At 45.9% G+C, this 17,369-nt stretch overlaps 11 protein-coding genes across 11 annotated transcripts; 5 read left to right on the plus strand and 6 right to left on the minus strand.

The window, feature by feature from the left end:
* Positions 1–34: 34 nt before the first annotated feature.
* On the plus strand, positions 35–6,472 carry KL928_002255 (uncharacterized protein; the record flags this gene model as incomplete). Its single annotated transcript, XM_043202711.1, has 1 exon — positions 35–6,472. The coding sequence occupies one exon, from the start codon at positions 35–37 to the stop codon at positions 6,470–6,472; it is 6,438 nt and encodes a 2,145-aa protein (XP_043060460.1).
* Positions 6,473–6,480: 8 nt separating this feature from the next.
* Positions 6,481–8,556, minus strand: KL928_002256 (uncharacterized protein; the record flags this gene model as incomplete). Its single annotated transcript, XM_043202712.1, has 1 exon — positions 6,481–8,556. One exon carries the CDS (start codon positions 8,554–8,556, stop codon positions 6,481–6,483), a length of 2,076 nt encoding a protein of 691 aa, XP_043060461.1.
* A 58-nt stretch (positions 8,557–8,614) lies between these two features.
* KL928_002257 (uncharacterized protein) lies at positions 8,615–9,034 on the minus strand (the record flags this gene model as incomplete). Its single annotated transcript, XM_043202713.1, has 1 exon — positions 8,615–9,034. The coding sequence occupies one exon, from the start codon at positions 9,032–9,034 to the stop codon at positions 8,615–8,617; it is 420 nt and encodes a 139-aa protein (XP_043060462.1).
* Positions 9,035–9,135: 101 nt separating this feature from the next.
* On the plus strand, positions 9,136–10,041 carry KL928_002258 (uncharacterized protein; the record flags this gene model as incomplete). Its single annotated transcript, XM_043202714.1, has 1 exon — positions 9,136–10,041. One exon carries the CDS (start codon positions 9,136–9,138, stop codon positions 10,039–10,041), a length of 906 nt encoding a protein of 301 aa, XP_043060463.1.
* A 175-nt stretch (positions 10,042–10,216) lies between these two features.
* On the plus strand, positions 10,217–10,663 carry KL928_002259 (uncharacterized protein; the record flags this gene model as incomplete). Its single annotated transcript, XM_043202715.1, has 1 exon — positions 10,217–10,663. One exon carries the CDS (start codon positions 10,217–10,219, stop codon positions 10,661–10,663), a length of 447 nt encoding a protein of 148 aa, XP_043060464.1.
* Positions 10,664–11,007: 344 nt separating this feature from the next.
* KL928_002260 (uncharacterized protein) lies at positions 11,008–12,138 on the plus strand (the record flags this gene model as incomplete). Its single annotated transcript, XM_043202717.1, has 1 exon — positions 11,008–12,138. One exon carries the CDS (start codon positions 11,008–11,010, stop codon positions 12,136–12,138), a length of 1,131 nt encoding a protein of 376 aa, XP_043060465.1.
* Positions 12,139–12,175: 37 nt separating this feature from the next.
* Positions 12,176–13,585, minus strand: KL928_002261 (uncharacterized protein; the record flags this gene model as incomplete). The annotated part of the gene is made up of 1 exon (XM_043202718.1): positions 12,176–13,585. One exon carries the CDS (start codon positions 13,583–13,585, stop codon positions 12,176–12,178), a length of 1,410 nt encoding a protein of 469 aa, XP_043060466.1.
* A 177-nt stretch (positions 13,586–13,762) lies between these two features.
* On the minus strand, positions 13,763–14,244 carry KL928_002262 (uncharacterized protein; the record flags this gene model as incomplete). The annotated part of the gene is made up of 2 exons (XM_043202719.1): positions 13,763–14,158; positions 14,221–14,244. The coding sequence occupies 2 exons, from the start codon at positions 14,242–14,244 to the stop codon at positions 13,763–13,765; spliced, it is 420 nt and encodes a 139-aa protein (XP_043060467.1).
* Positions 14,245–14,439: 195 nt separating this feature from the next.
* On the plus strand, positions 14,440–15,033 carry KL928_002263 (uncharacterized protein; the record flags this gene model as incomplete). The annotated part of the gene is made up of 1 exon (XM_043202720.1): positions 14,440–15,033. One exon carries the CDS (start codon positions 14,440–14,442, stop codon positions 15,031–15,033), a length of 594 nt encoding a protein of 197 aa, XP_043060468.1.
* Positions 15,034–15,137: 104 nt separating this feature from the next.
* Positions 15,138–15,464, minus strand: KL928_002264 (uncharacterized protein; the record flags this gene model as incomplete). Its single annotated transcript, XM_043202721.1, has 1 exon — positions 15,138–15,464. One exon carries the CDS (start codon positions 15,462–15,464, stop codon positions 15,138–15,140), a length of 327 nt encoding a protein of 108 aa, XP_043060469.1.
* Positions 15,465–15,616: 152 nt separating this feature from the next.
* KL928_002265 (uncharacterized protein) lies at positions 15,617–17,311 on the minus strand (the record flags this gene model as incomplete). The annotated part of the gene is made up of 1 exon (XM_043202722.1): positions 15,617–17,311. One exon carries the CDS (start codon positions 17,309–17,311, stop codon positions 15,617–15,619), a length of 1,695 nt encoding a protein of 564 aa, XP_043060470.1.
* Positions 17,312–17,369: the final 58 nt, after the last annotated feature.

A 17,369-nucleotide genomic window follows, 5' to 3' on the forward strand; every position in this document is an offset into this window, starting at 1 on the left:
TTTCTTTGTTCCACGTAAAGTTGACGATCAGATTATGGACAAGTTTGCTTTCACCCAATTGCAACCAATTTTGTTGCAGAACAATGACAAAGAGTCTGGCCACGCCGTCCAGGCTGGTATTGCAACGTTTTTAACCAATCTCCATACACATTTGGAGTCCGAGGACCTTGACAACCCGAGTTTGACGTTTGCGATCGAACAGCTGGATCTGTTCATCGACCATTTTACGACCACATTCAATGACGTCCCCGAAATTCATCATTTGTCTACACGGATAAACACGCTTATGGCGAAGACTTACACATTGGTGTTATCACAGATGTTGAAGAATGCACACGACAAATTCAACATCAAACTTATTGATGTCACTAATAAAATGGTTAATCTATTAGCAGACGTGAAAAAGCTCTCCATCAAGTCAACATGGTACTCCTCGCTGAAACATATGGCATTGGCTTTTCTACAGTTGGCATTTGCGCAATTCGGCGGATTCCTTAATTCATACAAAAGTCTGATGCTAACCACTCTCTACAAATATCTCACTAAATGTCATGACAATTACAATACGGCAATCGACTCGGGAATCTTCAAAGCGAACTATTTCACAGATATGGTGCTGGCCATAGATATAATTTTGAGTAACGACAACAGCTCCAATACTTTGGACGATAAACTCTTGGGAAGACTCTTGAAGCTTACGAAATATCTCACACAGAAGAACTCATCTAACATATACATTTACCCATTGCTCAGTGTATCATATGCATACAACATTCTGGTCCACCTACTGAAATCGGACAGATATGTAATCTCGATCATAGGCAAGAAAAACACACCTTCCGTCACCAGTTACCTCGCGTCGATTACGTCCTATTTAAGTGAACTAATAACTGCCCTCTCCACTCAAAAACACAAGCTTCGAATCTCAATATCCAAAAACATAGCTGACCTTCTCGTCTTTAATGTCATTGTTTTCGGTGTGAATCTTGGTGAGGAGGAAAAGTGTTTTGAGTATACTTTAAGTTATTTGGTTGCCAATTACACAAAAGAATCTCAGACTGAAGAGATCCGCATTGGCCTAATTGAAGCCATAATTCAGTTCATGTCGAAAATGAATCTGTATTACACCACGAATAGCGTTCGCATTGGCTACAAAAATGGTACTAATTACATGAGCCTCAAATTCCTCGACACTTTGAATATTATCTATTACCACATTTTCGGCAAAGGCGTGGCCACTAGTCAGCTGAAATTCTCGAAAGACGACAAGTTTTTCAGAGTTACAGATACACTCGATAATCCAATAGAGATCCTTAACCAAATTGATTGTCTTTACTCCTTTTTCCTGAGAGAGGTGGACTCGGACATTAATAGACTCATCATTCTTTCCAAAATTGTGTACGGAGGTACACCAGAAATCAAGGCGGTGAGGTTTCCTTCTCTGATAGAAGCGGTTCCTGCCCCAGATCACGAAGTCGATAATCAGTATTATGTACTGTCGCTGCTCAAACTATCTCAGTTGCTTATTGATCAGCTTGACGAGTACGTTCTTTCTCAGCAAGATGGTATCTCAGACTCTCACGACTCGTTCGCATCACAGCTTTGCAGTACATTGTTTGAGCTTTGCAAACATAAGAACTTCAAGATCAGAGTCGTTGCGGTGGACTCTATCACGAGGCTTATCTCCATCAAGCCTGAACTGTCTTTCGATATTTTGAACGAAGCACTATCCATTCTCTTGGCGTCCTTTGACGAAAATAAAGGTGACATGAACTTCTTGTTCAACGAGAACCATGGGCTTGCGTTCCTGATCGCTTCTATTCTTTCTACTTGTCCGAAGGAGCATATCAATGCCGATTTTGTTCTTCAAGTATTTTCTATCTCAACCAGCTTCCTGAAAAAATTCAACTCAACCGTCATCATGGGTAATCTCTTTGGATCAGGTTCGGGAAACTATGTCTCAAACGTCAACTACGAGAAGCAGCTTGTCAGTTGGATCATCCTTATGGGCCTTTTCAATTACGCTACTGAGAACGATGGCAGCTCGGGGAGTAATTTTTTCCTCTTGGAGAGTTCGCAATTCATCACAATTTGGAAAAACCTTCTCACCCATTCCATGCCTTCCGACTTTGTTCAGACGTCAACTGTTGACGGATTCACTAGGATTACCAATTTGAACGAGATAATGAAGCTGGTGGAAATAAAAAACCAGTCTTTGGTGTGTCTCTTGAGCTATATTAACTATTTGTCGTCAACTAAAACTTCCATTGAAAGTTCTTCTAGATCAAGCTTGCTGACACCCGAGATTGCCCTGTCACTCAGCCAGATCATCAATAAAAGCTTTGTGTTTATTTCAAACCTCAAAATGCAGATTTCAAACTTGTCTGTGCCGCCAATGCTTGAGAGAACCATTAAGCTTCATAAACTTCGTGTCTATCAGAATCACATTAAGCTGCATCCGTTTCTGCCCAAATCCGACTCGAACTCCAATCTTCTGCTAGATGTTGTGGATAACGTGTGCAGGTCGGGTATCAAGACCAAAAAACTCAATACTTTCAAGGTTGATGAGCTGCGAATCAAGTCGACCACCCTGCGGAAACAGAAACCATCAAATGAGATTAAAACACTCGACGAGCTACCATTCCAAAGTCTCTACACAGTTGAATCGAACAGAGTCAGGAGTCATTTAGCGCCGCTGACAGTGTTTGACACTATTGGTATCAGCCAATCGTCATTCGTGAACGACTACCTGATGTATCTATATCAGGGCTCTTCAAATTTTGGATACACTGACTTCTGCTTGTCCCCTCCTGACGTCGACACGATGCTTGTGGATATCTCTGTGGAAATACTGGCACTGTCGTTCGGCTTTCTCTCTAGCAAGGTGCAAGTTTCGATCTTGGAGAACATTCAAGACATTTTGTTTCCCAACTCGGGACATGCGTCCATCAGCACTGTACAAAATATCTGCGTCTCTATTCATAGCGTTGCCAGTTATATGCACAATCATAATGAGGCTCTCGAGCAGTCAGGTTCCTATTCGAAGGTGGAGCTTTCTAACTCGGTAAGCATGTTGCTAATCGACTTGTTGAAAAGAATTCACGCTGATTATTTTGAGATTGTCGGACTCGCAGAATTAAACTCGGATGCGATAGGCCTTATTTGCTCGTTGACGGCATCAAAGGAGAGTCTATTGTTAGACCAGATTGCTATTTTCATCAAATCGATTGTGCAAAATGCAGAACCCAACTCACGCTCGTTCGACTCGCTCACGCTGTCCAAGATCTCGGAATACTCTAATCTGATGAACATCTCAAATATTTTCAGCGTATTGTTGACCTTGATATTGGATCCTCACCCCCTGGTTCATGCATCCGCATTGGACTCACTCACAACCGTTATTTCGTGTCAGCGGCAGAGTGAGCTTATTGGGCCTTTGCTGACAGATGTATTTGTGGCGATGGAAAAAGTACTGAACTCTGATGACTTTGGATTTAGCTCACCTGTCACTGTGTCCTCGAACTTTAATTACCATACAGGGCAAAACTCTGTTGTGCTATTGGCCAGACTAGTTCGTGTTGTGATCAACAGCACAGGCCCTGCCATCGGTCTTTGGGACATTTCACAGAAGCAGAAACTAAAGAATATACTTTTTGGGCTGGTCAACCTTGAAAAGAAGGAGTTCGAGGCAATATCAAGAGAGTTACTCAAGGCTTTGGAGGAACTGCTGATTTTTGACAAATCGCTGATTTCGATGGAAGCATATATCAGATTTGTGAAATTCACGATCATCAACAATATCAAAGTGGGCGTCTCCGACGGGCATTACATCGACAGTGAGGAGTCGAGGGAGATATACCCTGTCACAACGAGTGATATCAACTGGAAGCTCGCGCTAGAGTCTTATAGCCAGTTATTGAAGTTAGGAAATACCATTGATTCCGAGATGGAGCAATTACTATGGATAGCGTTGGAGTATGCTGATAGCTCCACAGTCAAAGAGGTATTTGGTAACCTTTTGGAGTTTTCTTCGGTTGCAGAGAAAATGCAATGGTTTGAGAAACTCGTGAAGCTATTCAATTTGAAAAAGCAAGTACTCTACGAGCCGTTGCTCTCCATATACAGGAAGAGAATCAACCATTCTGGTGCACTTTTTAATCCTATGAGATTCAAGAAGCCCATCTCTACCAAACCAAAGCCTAAGTCAAAATCGAGCACCCCCGTTCCTGCTCCTACCTTGAAACCCGAGCATTCAGATTTGGAGATGGAGGACGAAGGCGAGACGTTTGCTCATTCTGAAGATGAGTCGTCTGTCAAGCGTGAAGATACTATAGATTCTTCACGAAATGAGACTAAGCAACCTCTTGCGCATGCCACGATGATTCAGTCGATGGTGCTAGAAAATGAGACCACGAAGTGGAAATTCAAAAAGTACATTCTTCAGCTGCTCACTGTCGTTGTTTCAGGCGCAAGAGATGACTCTAGACTGCAGAAATATATTTCTACCAAGATATCTGAGCTCGTTGAGATCGCCTTCATTTGCTCAACTTCGAGTCTGAATCAGCTTCGAGTTTCCTCCTTAGAATTGATAGGGGATATTATTGACATATATGGCAACATGAGCGACCCCGTGTACCCAGAGGTCTCTCTGCTTGGACAGCAGTCAGCTCAAATCACGACGGCAATTGTTCCAGCATTCAGCAGAGATTCCAACATTGGACTCGCATGTACTGCCGTCGTTTTGGCCTCGAAGCTGCTGAGCAGTAATATTGGCCAAGTGAGTCGTATGCATCGTATCGTCAACGTTTTGACCACATCCCTAGAAGAGTTCGCACACGCAAAGGGCTCTGGCAACGAGATGTCCCACGGTGCACCTGTGAACTTGAAGATTGGTGAAGTCTCTGTTCTTACCACCAAATCTCAGAACAAGCTGCTGGTGTACATTTTACAAGCCTGGTCGAGAATCAAGGTGAATGCTGCGGACAACTCAGAGACAAGCCAGATGGTGGACAAGTACATCAACATTTTGACCCCTCTCTGGTTGTATTCCCTGCGCGATTTTGCGATGATGAAGTACGGTAGTCAGTTCTTGGTCACCAATGCCGACGATGTGGACATCCATACATATGAGCAGTGTTGGGTAGATTTTGTTGAGGTCATTGGTGTGATTGCAATCGAAAACCCCACGCATCTGAACGAGCTCTTGCGCGATGACGGATCGAACTTTTTTTTGGTTCTTTTTGGCCAATGCATTGAGCATTTGATCAAGGTCTCATCCAAAACAAAACAGACTATAACAGCATATGATATCCGCGTTTTGGATGCTTTGGCAGGAATCTTGAAACTCAAATCGGGGCTGCAACTGGTTTTTGATGACTCTATTTTTGTCGAGTTCATTGATCTGCTAGACAGGCTCGTTCTGATCTCTAAACCCTCGTTCAAAATGAAGATACTGGAGTTGGCCTCTGGGGTGTTCGAGTCTTATTTCATGACCTCTTCGAGCTCCAAGAGTCCGGAAGAGCTTCATAGTGATGTGGACAAACTGTTTGAGCTGCTCAGAATTAATATGCTGGCAATTACTCAAATCCTTCCATTTATCAGAGATCGGGAGTTGGGAAAGACTCCGCTCAAAGAAATTGAGAGTCAAGATTTGATTCTTTTGAAGAAAGCGTTTGACCTGTCGCTGAATATGATTGCATACCTTCCTGAAGTGATCCAGCTGGACTTGCACACTTGTTTTCTCTACGCCTTCACCCTGATTTACGAGCTGAATAATTCAGATATCATTGCAATACTTCTGCCAACGCTCAAAAAGATCATTTCCAGTATCGCACATATCGACTCTAAAAACTCCAGCACATCTCGTTTCTTCCATTCAATCAAAAAACATTTGCACGTTTCCAACAAAAACTCGATTCTCACTGTTTTCATCGTGATCACTACAACTGACGAGTTGCACTTAACGGAAGAAGAAGCAGGCAAGGTTTCAGACTTTATCATTAGTGGCTTGCTTTCCGAAGAGACTAGCTTGAATACGATCTCTACACAAACGATCAAAACGCTGATAAGAAATAACGAGAAGACGGGTCTCATCCTGGAAAAATTGATTCCTCAGTTAGTGGATCAGGTATACCAGTCTAAGCTGAAAGAGCCAAGACTGGTTCTCGAGATATTAATCGTGTTGACTAGATCCGTCTCGTCGGACAAAGTTGAGGGGTGCCTAAAGATTTGCGTTCCAATCATTCTCTGGTTTGATGAGTTCACTTCACAGAAGTACGAGAGTTATCTCCACCACAAGCTTCTTGACCTCATTCAACACTCACCAGCTCACTTCAAGACATTTGTTGATTCGTGTTCTGAAGATCAAAAACAGAAACTTGAGAGGCTGGTCAAGCTAGCAACCGCTCCAGAGATTGAAACAGAAACTGTACTAGAAGAGTTCTCACACATTAAGCTGAAGACTTTTGGCTAATCGATGAATTATTTGTGCTTTGCCAGACACAGATGATGATATTTTAGCTGTCCGTTTGTGAAAAACTCGATCGCAGGCTGCGGTATTTGTAATTGTGAGACTTTATCGATAACTGAATCCTTTAGTTGCCCTCCTAGCGTCTGTAGGAGGATAATCTGTTGGTGATTGGCAATTTTCTGTGCGTATGGGTGCGTCTTCAGGGTTTCGTATTTGGCCTCAAGTAATCTGTTGATGAGATTATATCTCTTTTGCACCCATGACAAAGAATTTTGCACGAGAGGATTATCCTGAGCACTCGTGTACAAGGACTCCAACCATTCAGTCAAAAGAGAGATCTCCTTAGCCGGGACATAAAGGATTTTGTCGACACCATGACTGTTTTCCGTGTCGATGAACTTTTCACATACGAGAAGCTCCCAGTCCCCTACCGTCTTTGCCTTGTCGAACACTTGAACCTCACCCATTTCGGGGTTGACAGGCATATCCAGGTCAACGTAGTAATCGCATTGGCTGAATGGAATAACTGAATCTGGACTGTACCGATTTTCATTGTTGAATCCCTGAGGTTTTGCTGATGTGGAATTGAAAAGAGCAGACCAAGAATCGGATGCTGGCTCTATAAAGTCTCCTGGAAGCATACCCCTAAAACCGCTTTCAACAAATCTCAACCGCTGGTTGGGATGCAAGAAGAATGATGAAGGATAATGGTACCATTCTCTGCCAACGCACACATTTGTAGTGACATTGGAGTTTGATGCAGGCAGGCTTCGGAAAACCGTTAGCGGTGAGCTATAATTCGACACCAAGGACACAATTCGCAGAATTGAGACAGAGCAAATGGTCAAGAACACGACCAGTTTGCATAGAAATGTGTAGGCTCTAGCGAAGAAGTATGTCTTGCCAAAGATTTGGCTAATTTGAGAAATGGAGAAGGAAGCAGACAGCGTGATCAAAGGATAGATTGGGTATAGGAAGCGTTCTTCTTTGTGAGGTTGAGAAAAGAAAATGGCACACCACAGAAGAATTGGGGCCTGAACTGTTTTTATCTGCTTCAAGTTGAATTTCTCAAATGCGACTGGAGACAGAATTCCCAATACGGCCAAAGGCAACACGAAATTGAAGTTGAGCAGGAGGTTGTAGATGTAGTAAGTCAACGGCTCGGTTCCAAATATGTTGGGTCCTGTCTTCTCATCCGAATATAGCACATTGTACAGCACGATGTTCAATGGCACAAAACTTGTTTCTCTATAAAACAAAGTATCAATTTGCAAAATGGTGATAGAGATGAATAAGATTGCTGCAAACCCTAGCGCACCAAAAGTGAGCAGCTGGGAGCAAGATTTTCTGGATATCAGTGTGAATGCAACGTAGAGGCCGAAAGGAATGATCAGTGCCAGGGAAAATGGCCATCCTAGAAGACCGCCAACCACAGCAGAAAGAATGGCCATAGTGAAATGTCTCTTTCTTGCAATAATGGATTCCGTGTACATATGATTGAGTAGTTTAAGACTTTCATCGTAATCTGGGGTTTTTGCTTTGACCAAAGACCGCAGCTTCTCGTTAATGCTGTTTTGAATTTTCAAAATGAACCTGTCATATTTCAGATAGTTGACAATAGATGCAGTGGCTACAAGCGTCAAAAGCATGCTGAATGAGCTAGGAAGAAGACTTATGGATGCGTGGGACATGCCAGGGTTAACTGCCTGCAAGATCAGAAACCAGTTCGCCACATCAGTCGAGATGTATGCCAAAGTGTTTGCCAGATGTATTTCTGCAGATGCTGTTGAAAGAGCAATTGCGAGCCTCACAAGATAAAATTGTAGGTAAGGTGGAATCTGTACACTTGGTACCAATGCTGCGAGAATCCTCAGCGGCTTGTTAAACACCGTGAAAGGCAGCAGATAAGCGTACGACCGGATGGCATACTCGGGCGAGTATTCCCATGTTTGCTTGCCAAACAGCCTTGTAATCAGATTCAAGGGTTCCCAATAGTTGTATACTTCATCACAATCGGATATTATGCCGTAAAAGGCTTCCAAAGTCCTGGAGCACAACAGTATAAGTATTGGTATTAAGGAGGGCATAACAAGTAAAGTAAATAAATATTCCAAATAAATATATAAATAAATAGGGACGAGCCAGCTACTTTCTGTCCTTGGTGGTTTGATTGAAAATCGACGAGTCTTTGTCAAGCTGTTTGCCCACAAGCACTGTATGTGGAGGATGGAAGTCCTTCTTGTTGGAGTAGGTGGACTTCACCTCCCACCAAGGAACGTCCTTCATGATCTCTGCTTCTCTGTTGTAGTATGCGATGGTTCTGCGGACTATATCTCTGTCCTGCTCGGCTTGCAAAAGAGGCAGCAGATGGATACGAGACCATATTTTTTCTCTTTTCAGCTCCACGTTCTCCCTGTTGCCCTGGATGACCCTATAGAAGCCATACGACGTGGTGGCAACCAGCAATCCAAACCAGACAAGAGGTCTAAATCCTCTCGAAGGCAGGTTTCTTTTCCATTGGATCTTCTCGTAGCCCCCAACTGGAGGCAGATCTTGAGTAGCCATTGAGGGGAAATTTTAAATAAGCGAGAAATAATTATCGTGGCGACGCCATGCGTCGATCGGCCCAAAGATATCTCAAATCTTTCGCTCTTCTATCATCCGGCATGTCTACAAAGATCGAATACAAATCACAGGTCGAAGACCTTCTGGCCAAGTACGACACGTTCCTATTTGACTGTGATGGCGTGCTGTGGCTCGGCGATCATTTGCTGCCAAAAATTCCCGAGACATTGGACCTCCTTCGTTCCAAGGGTAAGAAGGTGATCTTTGTGACCAACAACTCGTCTAAGTCCAGAGCTGACTACGTGAAGAAGTTCAAAAAGTTCGGCATTGTTGCCACCACTGAGGAGATTTTTGGCAGCTCCTACGCCACGGCAGTCTATGTGGACAGTATCTTGCAGCTGCCCAAAGACAAGAAGGTCTGGGTTTTGGGGGGATCTGGTATTGTTGATGAGCTAAAATTGTTTGGCTACGAGTCTCTGGGAGGTGTTGATCCTAGATACGACGGTCTTCTAGACATGAACGATCCAGAGTCAATGATTTACAAGATCGATCCAGAGGTCGGAGCGGTGGTTGTTGGGCTCGATACCAAGCTCAATTACTACAAGCTTGCTGTCACCATGCAATACCTCAAAGATCCAAAGGTTCCGTTCATTGCCACAAACATCGACTCGACTTATCCGTCAAAAGGCATGAAACTCCCGGGAGCAGGTTCGTGCGTTGAGTCAGTGGTGTGTGCCAGCGGAAGACAGCCAATTACCAGCTGCGGTAAGCCAAGCAAGGGTATGATGGATGCCATTGACAAGGCGCACAAACTGGACAAGAGCAGAACAGTGATGGTCGGCGATAGACTGAACACCGACATGAGATTTGGTAGAGAGGGAGGACTCGCAACATTGCTTGTGCTGACGGGAATTGAGACCGTTGAGACTTTGAAAGAGCTCAGCAAGGATGAGCAGCCCACGTACTTTGCCGATAAGCTGGGCGATTTGTACGAACTGTTGCAATAGACTTTATATAGCGACTTAAACAGAAAAATGTTATGACAGGGGCCGCCCGCCGATCGACGCGCCGGACGCTTCATTTTTTTGGTTTTAGAGCAATATCACCGTCATACTTACTAGACACCGTGGCTAACATAGGATCGACATTTCAGCTCGTAAACATATTGGCAGGTAGTGCATAATGTCCGTTACTCAAGAAACGCTCGAAAATTCCGAGCTGATCAACTGGACGATTTTCCAGGAACTGTTGCTCATGGACGAAGACGAAGAAGGTTTTGCCCTTTCGTTGGTCCAGACGTTTGTGGATCAGGCGTCGGGCATCTTCAAGGAAATTGAGGCCCTTATTCAAAAACAGGACCCTTCCGAGGACGACCTCAAACGTCTTGCGTCGCTGGGCCACTATTTAAAAGGTTCAGCCGCAGCTTTGGGATTACATATAGTGCAACAGGAGTGCGAGAGAATTCAGAACTACGGCAACAAGATCAATTTTGACGATTACGAGCCAGCGGCTAAGGCCAGCACAGTGAACGATTGGATTGATTGTATTCAGGCCGCATTTAAAAATGCGCTAGATAACTATGAGAAGAGCAAAGAGCTGTTGAGCGGATTTTTTGGTGAACAGCTATGAAACCATCACGGCGACAAGTTTATAGTTGTAATGGACCATTAATGCGAACAAAGGGTAGTTTATTCTTCTTTTCCCGTGTCTTTCACGTTATTTTCAATCAGCGAGTACCATAGAATCAGCACCATTGAGATGATACCAAACGTGATGGCAATAGTGTTCAGCTCCGTGTCCGTGATCATCTCTGTCTCCAAGTTCTATATCGCACTCTGGTCGCGGTCCGTGGCCTTCACGCTAAAATTGTTTGGCTAGGTTTTTTTGCGTGGCATCTTGTCGACTCGACGATCGACCGCACCGATAGTTTATTTAAATCAAACCCGGGGTAAAAATTCTCTCCACCTTTTATCATGTCCCGTAAGCTTACTTTCATCCCTGGCCCTGTCGAGTTCAGCGATGCCGTCTTGAACGCCATGTCTACTCCGTCGCAGTCACACAGCTCCCCCGAGTTCACGCAGGTGTTCCAGGAGGCGCTCAAGAACACCAGAAAGGTGTTCAAGTCCACCGACCCAGAGACCCAGCCTTTTGTTCTGTCTGGATCTGGTACGCTCGGCTGGGAGCTCGTTGGCGCCAATCTGGTCTCACGCTCGGAGGCCGTGCTTGTGGTGTCCACGGGCTTCTTCTCAGAGCATTTTGCCGAGGCTCTGCAGGTTTACACAGATAACGTCGACATTGTCGGTGCGGAGGTGTTTGGCGATGCGGTTAAATTGCCGGCTATAGAGGCTAAGTTGAAAGCCAAGTCTTACGGCGTGATCACCGTCACCCAAACAGACACGTCTTCAGGGGTTTTGTCGAATGTCAAGGAGATTGCTGCCCTGGTCAAGAAGGTGTCACCGAATACCCTAATTGTGGTGGATGCCGTTTGCGCCACAGCATGCGAGGAACTGGAATTCGACGCATGGGGGATCGACTTTGTTCTCACCGGCTCGCAGAAGGCGTTGGGCTGTCCTTCTGGCCTGTCCATCTCGTATGCATCCAAACGTGCCTTGGACAAGGCTTTGAAGCACAAGCCGGCTTCGTATTATGCGTCCATTCCACGGTGGCTGCCAGTCATGCGCGCCTTTGAGAATGGAAGCCCGGCCTATTTCGCTACCCCGGCCGTCCAGCTGGTCCATGCGTACAACGTTGCTCTGAAGGAAGTTCTAGCTCCATCGCTGGAAGAAAGAATCAAAGCCCATGCCGAGGCCTCCACCAAGTTCAAGAACAACTTGGAAAGTCTGGGCGTGAAGCTGGTGACCGTTTCGCGCGACGTGGCCGCGCACGGGCTCACAACTGCCTACTATCCAGACGGTGTCGACGGACCTACCTTCCTCAGCAAAGTTAGAGACAACGGCTTCACCTTGGCTACCGGAATCTATAAAGACTACAAAGATAAGTATTTTAGAGTGGGACAGATGGGAGTCAGTGCTGTGGGGGAGCGGAAACAGGAACTAGATCAATGTTTTGAGGCTATTGCTAAGGCCCTTAGAGAGTCTAGATAGAACTATTTATATATTCATTTTTATTTTTCTATAATTATTAAACAGACAACGGGAACTGGCCAGCCCAGTCAGAAATCTCTTGTTTCAACGCGGCGAGCTCTTCAGAGCCTTGGCCGATCTTGGCCTTGAAGTCCTTCAACTTATTGGCCTCGATAGGAAGACTGCTTTGGACGTTTTTGGCAATCTTGATGGCTCTGTCGATGTATCCAACAATTTTGACAAAGTCCTCCTCAGAAAGGCCTCTACTGGTCATGGCTGGAGCACCGATTCTGACACCGCCTGGAACCAGGGCAGACTTGTCCCCTGGAATGGAGTTCTTGTTCAAGGCGATGTTGATCTGCTCACAAACAGACTCGATTCTGGCTCCGTCAATGCCCTTGTCTCTCAGGTTGACGAGAACCATGTGCGAGTCAGTTCCGTCAGAAACAAGTTTGTAGCCAAGTCTTTTGAACTCAGTCTCCAGAGTTTTGGCGTTCTTCAAAACCTGCTGCTGGTACTCCTTGTACTCTGGAGTGGCAGCTTGTTTTAAAGCAGTGGCCAAAGCCGAGATGGTGTGGTTGTGAGGACCACCCTGGTGACCAGGGAAGACCGAAAAGTTAATCGGGTTTTCCAGGTCGTAGTAGATTTCCTTTCCGGTCTTTGGGTTCACCGATCTGACACCCTTTCTGAAGAAGATCATGGCACCTCTAGGTCCTCTCAGAGACTTGTGGGTGGTGGTGGTCACAATGTCGGCGTACTCAAAAGGCGATGGAATCACACCAGCAGCAATCAGACCAGAAATGTGAGCCATGTCCACAACCAGGTAGGCTCCAACCTTGTCGGCGATCTCTCTCATTCTCTTGTAGTCAATCAGCCTACAGTAGGCAGAGGTTCCTGCAACCAGAACTTTTGGTCTGTACAAAACGGCGGTCTTCTCCAGCATGTCGTAGTCGATGATTCCTGTCTCCAAATTGACTCTGTATGGCATGGTCTCAAAGTAGGTGGAAACAGCAGAGATCTTTCTAGTGTCGGTTTGATAACCGTGCGACAGATGACCTCCGTGAGGCAGATCCAGTCCCATCAATCTCTCGTGAGGCTTCATAATAGCCTGGTAGACTTGCAAGTTGGCTGGCGAGCCAGAAAGAGCCTGCACGTTGACACCCCATTTGTCTGCATCCAAGTTGAAAGCCTTCAAAGCTCTGGCCTGACACAAAAGCTCCATTCTGTCGATGTGCTCATTTCCTCCGTAGTATCTGGCACCTGGGTAACCCTCTGAGTACTTGTTGCTCATTGGAGATCCCAAGGCGTCGAAAACAGCGGTAGAAGTGAAGTTCTCTGAGGCAATCAAAACAATAGAGTGTCTTTGTCTCTCGATCTCGTCCTGGATAATAGAGGCGACTTCAGGATCAACATCCTTCAAGTGGCCTTCGACCAGTTGTCTGTGGGAGGGGGAAAGGGCGTACGACATAAGAAAAGGTGAAATAATTAATATGAAAAATAATTAATTAGGGTGACAGGAAATAGAAGAGCACAGGACATAATAAAAAAAGGTGGGGGGTGGGTCAACCGATTTAAAGTAGGCTTACAGTTACTGATTTCATCTTTTACAGTCACTAGTTCTTTCTTTATTACCACATAAATCCGATTAACGGTAGGATTTCTGGAATCTGGCTCTTGCACCACGACCACCGAACTTCTTTGGCTCCATTCTTCTAGCGTCAGCAATCAACAGGGTTCTGTCGTAAGAGGTGAAAATCTTCTTCAGCTCGTTCTTGCTTGACTCGTCGACGTACTTGGCTGTGTAGGCAATCAAACCTTTAGCAATGGCCTGTCTAATAGCGTAAACCTGGGAAACGTGACCACCACCGGTGACCTTGATTCTGATGTCCAAGCCGGCAAACTTGTCAAGACCGACAATAAGCAGAGGCTCGTAAACTTTGTGTCTGAGGATTTCTGGTTCCACAAGGGTGATTGGAACACCGTTGACCTTGATCAGACCCTTTCCAGATTTGACGTGGGCCACAGCAGTTGCGTTCTTCTTCTTACCAAAGGTCTAGGTTGTTAGCAAGATCATGGATTGGATGTTATTTGACTTACCTGAACGGACTTGGTAGGCTGGGTAGACATGGTGATAATGTTGAATGAATAACTAATTATTTCGCTAACTTTTGTGTGTGAAAAATTTTAGGCACCCTTACACGGGGTTTGTGTTTTTGAGATTGTGACTGCTTTTTCTTTCCTCTGGTCGTACGTGCCGGTGCGAATTTTTAAAAATTGAAAATTTTCCTGTGAAGCAAAAAATAATCTTAAGGTTAATCACAAATGGCTATCGCAAAGAACCTCCCAATCCTTAAGAACCACTTCAGAAAGCACTGGCAGGAAAGAGTCAGAGTCCACTTGGACCAGGCCGGCAAGAAGGTGTCAAGAAGACAAGCCAGAGCTGCCAAGGCTGCCAAATTGGCCCCAAAGCCAATCGACTCTCTTAGACCAACTGTGAGATGCCCAACCATCAGATACAACAGAAAAGTCAGAGCCGGAAAGGGATTCTCTCTTGCTGAGTTGAAGGCCGTTGGATTGACTCCTAAATACGCCAGAACCATTGGAATTTCCGTTGACCACAGAAGAGTGAACAGATCCACCGAGATTTTCGAGACTAACGTCGCTAGACTCCAGAAATACAAGGACTCCTTGATCATCTTTGACAAGAACACCAAGCCTTCTGGTGAGCAAGTTTCTATCGGTGCCACCTTCCCTGTTGAGCAACCAGCTGCTGAGACCGAGCCAAGAGCTGTTGTTGTGCCTGAGCAGACCGCATTCAGAACTCTGAGACTGGCCAGATCCGAGAAGAAATACAAGGGTATCAAAGAGAAGAGAGCCAAGGACAAGGCTGAGGCTGAGGCTGAGAAGAAGAAATAGGTTAATTGAAGAAGTAAGGTATTACATTGTAATTCGTGTAGACAACAAGAATCCCCATACGATTTTTATTTGCAGTTCAACACTAATCAGTTTATTATCTATACTTAGTCAAACAAACCGAATCCCATGTCGTCGTCTTCCTCTTCCTCAGCAGCAGAGGCCTCCTTCTCCTCCTCAGCAGCAGCGTCAGCGGCACCACCACTAGTAGCACCTGGAGCAGCAGCAGCAGCAGGAGCGGCGCTGATGTTGAAGTTGGTCAAGAGAGACTTCAAGTCCTGGCCATCAAGAGCCTTAGCGTAGATGGAAGCCCAGATGTTGTCGATCTCGATGTTGGCACCAGAGGTCAGTTTCAGAAGGTTTTCAGGGTTGATTTCGACATCAGAGTCAGCAAGGATGATGGCAGCGTATGAAAGGGCAGATTCGGTGGACATCTTGGTTGGAATAATCAATTTAAGCACTGAGGGCAGACTATTTCCTTGGTGAAAAAAAATGCAAATATTTTTCCTATAATATATTGTGTCACGTGATTGATGATTCAACCCTCGTACCCTAATCTAGAATGTTTTGGTAGCAGCTATATAAACTACAGCAGGGCAAGCACGAGCGGCAGTAGGCCAAAAGCACTAAATCTCAGGCCACTTCCCGCATCGCTCGCAATTGACACTGCCAAAGATGTAGACCCGTGTGCCGTGGTTGTCCGGGTCTCGAGCAAGGCTTGCACGGCACTGGATGTAGCAGCTCCGTTTGTGGAGTTTGCCGGCTGCGAGCTCAGGGCAGTGCACGTGTTCTCGTGGGTGAGAGCCGGTAGCTTGACGTGGAACACGAGAGCCTGGTTGTCGAGATTGGCCCCAGACAAGTCAGAGTACGGAAACTTTCCAAAATTCATGAAACCGTTTTGCGTAATAAAGTCGTCATCGGATACTGTTAGCAGGAAGTATTCGTCGGTAGTGCACTCCACTGGAATGAGAGTGATTCCTTCCCACTTCTCATTCAGCAGCATGGAGTCGTCGTTGCCGCCGTTGTGCAGTCCAAATTTGCTCAGCTCGGTTTGATTGTTGTAATCAAGGAATGAGTAGTAGGTAGCAGTTGTGATTCCGTCTTCTAGTTTGCCTTTCTTTGAGGCGATCTTGTCTCCCATGTTGTCATACTTGCCGGCAATGTTCGTTGCGTTGGCAATGGAGTACAGGTCTGCATGTCTGTAGATTGACGTGGTGTTGTCCTGTGCTCTTCCGCGCCCGCTGTCTCTGGCCAGAACCATAAAAATTTCGTCACTCAGGTACACGAGCTCAGACTGCGCAGCAACGCGAGGATTCTTTGCGGCTTCTTTTTCAGGGTCCTCGTAGGTAGGCAGTCTAAGCACGTATTCTGCCTCCAACAAAGGAGAAGAGCCAGAAACGTCGTACTTGACCATCCGCACATACTCGCTCGTGTACTTCTCGGAGCCACCCTCTTGAATGGCTGCAGACTGGAGCAAGGCGTACACGTGCTTTCCGTCAGGTGACACGGCGGCCCCTTCGAAGCCCTGGTTGTTACCACGGCCAGAGTCTGGGTCGCCAAGGTCGTAATCCTCATACAGCGGAGGCGAGTTGGCGCTGAAAGACACTGTGTCATTTCTGAAAGGGATGATGGCGTCTGGCGGGAGGGTGTAATCGATCAGAGTGCCGTTGGAGTCAAATTTGAAAATTCCAGGTCCGTACTCGTCCGTGATCCAGAACCCGTTGGAAATGTCATTCTTGACAATTCTCAGAGCCTCAGGGTCCAGACAGACCCGCGTAGTGGTAGAGTTCGTGTTTAGGCCGCCGCCAAAACCGTCTCCAACAAATTGGGTAGCCGGCAGCGTGTGGCCGTTTTGGTGCAAGGTGGTGTTGCAGTCGAGTCCCGTCATGAGCTGGCCGTTGAAGTCTTTGAGCAGAATGGTGTCCTGGTAGTTCCAAACCAAATTGGCAGAGTCGGAGCTATTTTTCGGGGTGAAGGTGACACCGTACTTGTGGATTCTAGGAGCATAGTTTAGCGTGCCATTGGTGTTCCAGCCTCTGTCTGGCAGATTGTACGTGACAAAGCTGTACACGCCTTTGGAGACCGACAACGATGGCTTGTGCAGCGAGATAGACGACCCGAACGAGATGGTGTCCTTGTACTTGTCAACAGCGTCACCGGGGACGAAACCGTAGCCAGACAGCCCATAGTTGATGTACTCGTCGTGGCCGATGAAAACGGAGTTGGCAGCAAAGCTGGCGGGGATAAGCGAGAGAAAAGCCGCGACAGTGGTAAACTTCATTAAGCAGCAGGCATGGCAAGGCCCTAATACTTATGCTACTTGTGGCTCAATTTTCGGT

The sequence above is a fragment of the Ogataea angusta genome, assembly GCF_019207475.1.
Source record: "Ogataea angusta isolate 61-244 chromosome Unknown 61-244_NODE_4_length_877678_cov_91.023368, whole genome shotgun sequence".
NCBI lineage: Eukaryota > Fungi > Ascomycota > Pichiomycetes > Pichiales > Pichiaceae > Ogataea > Ogataea angusta.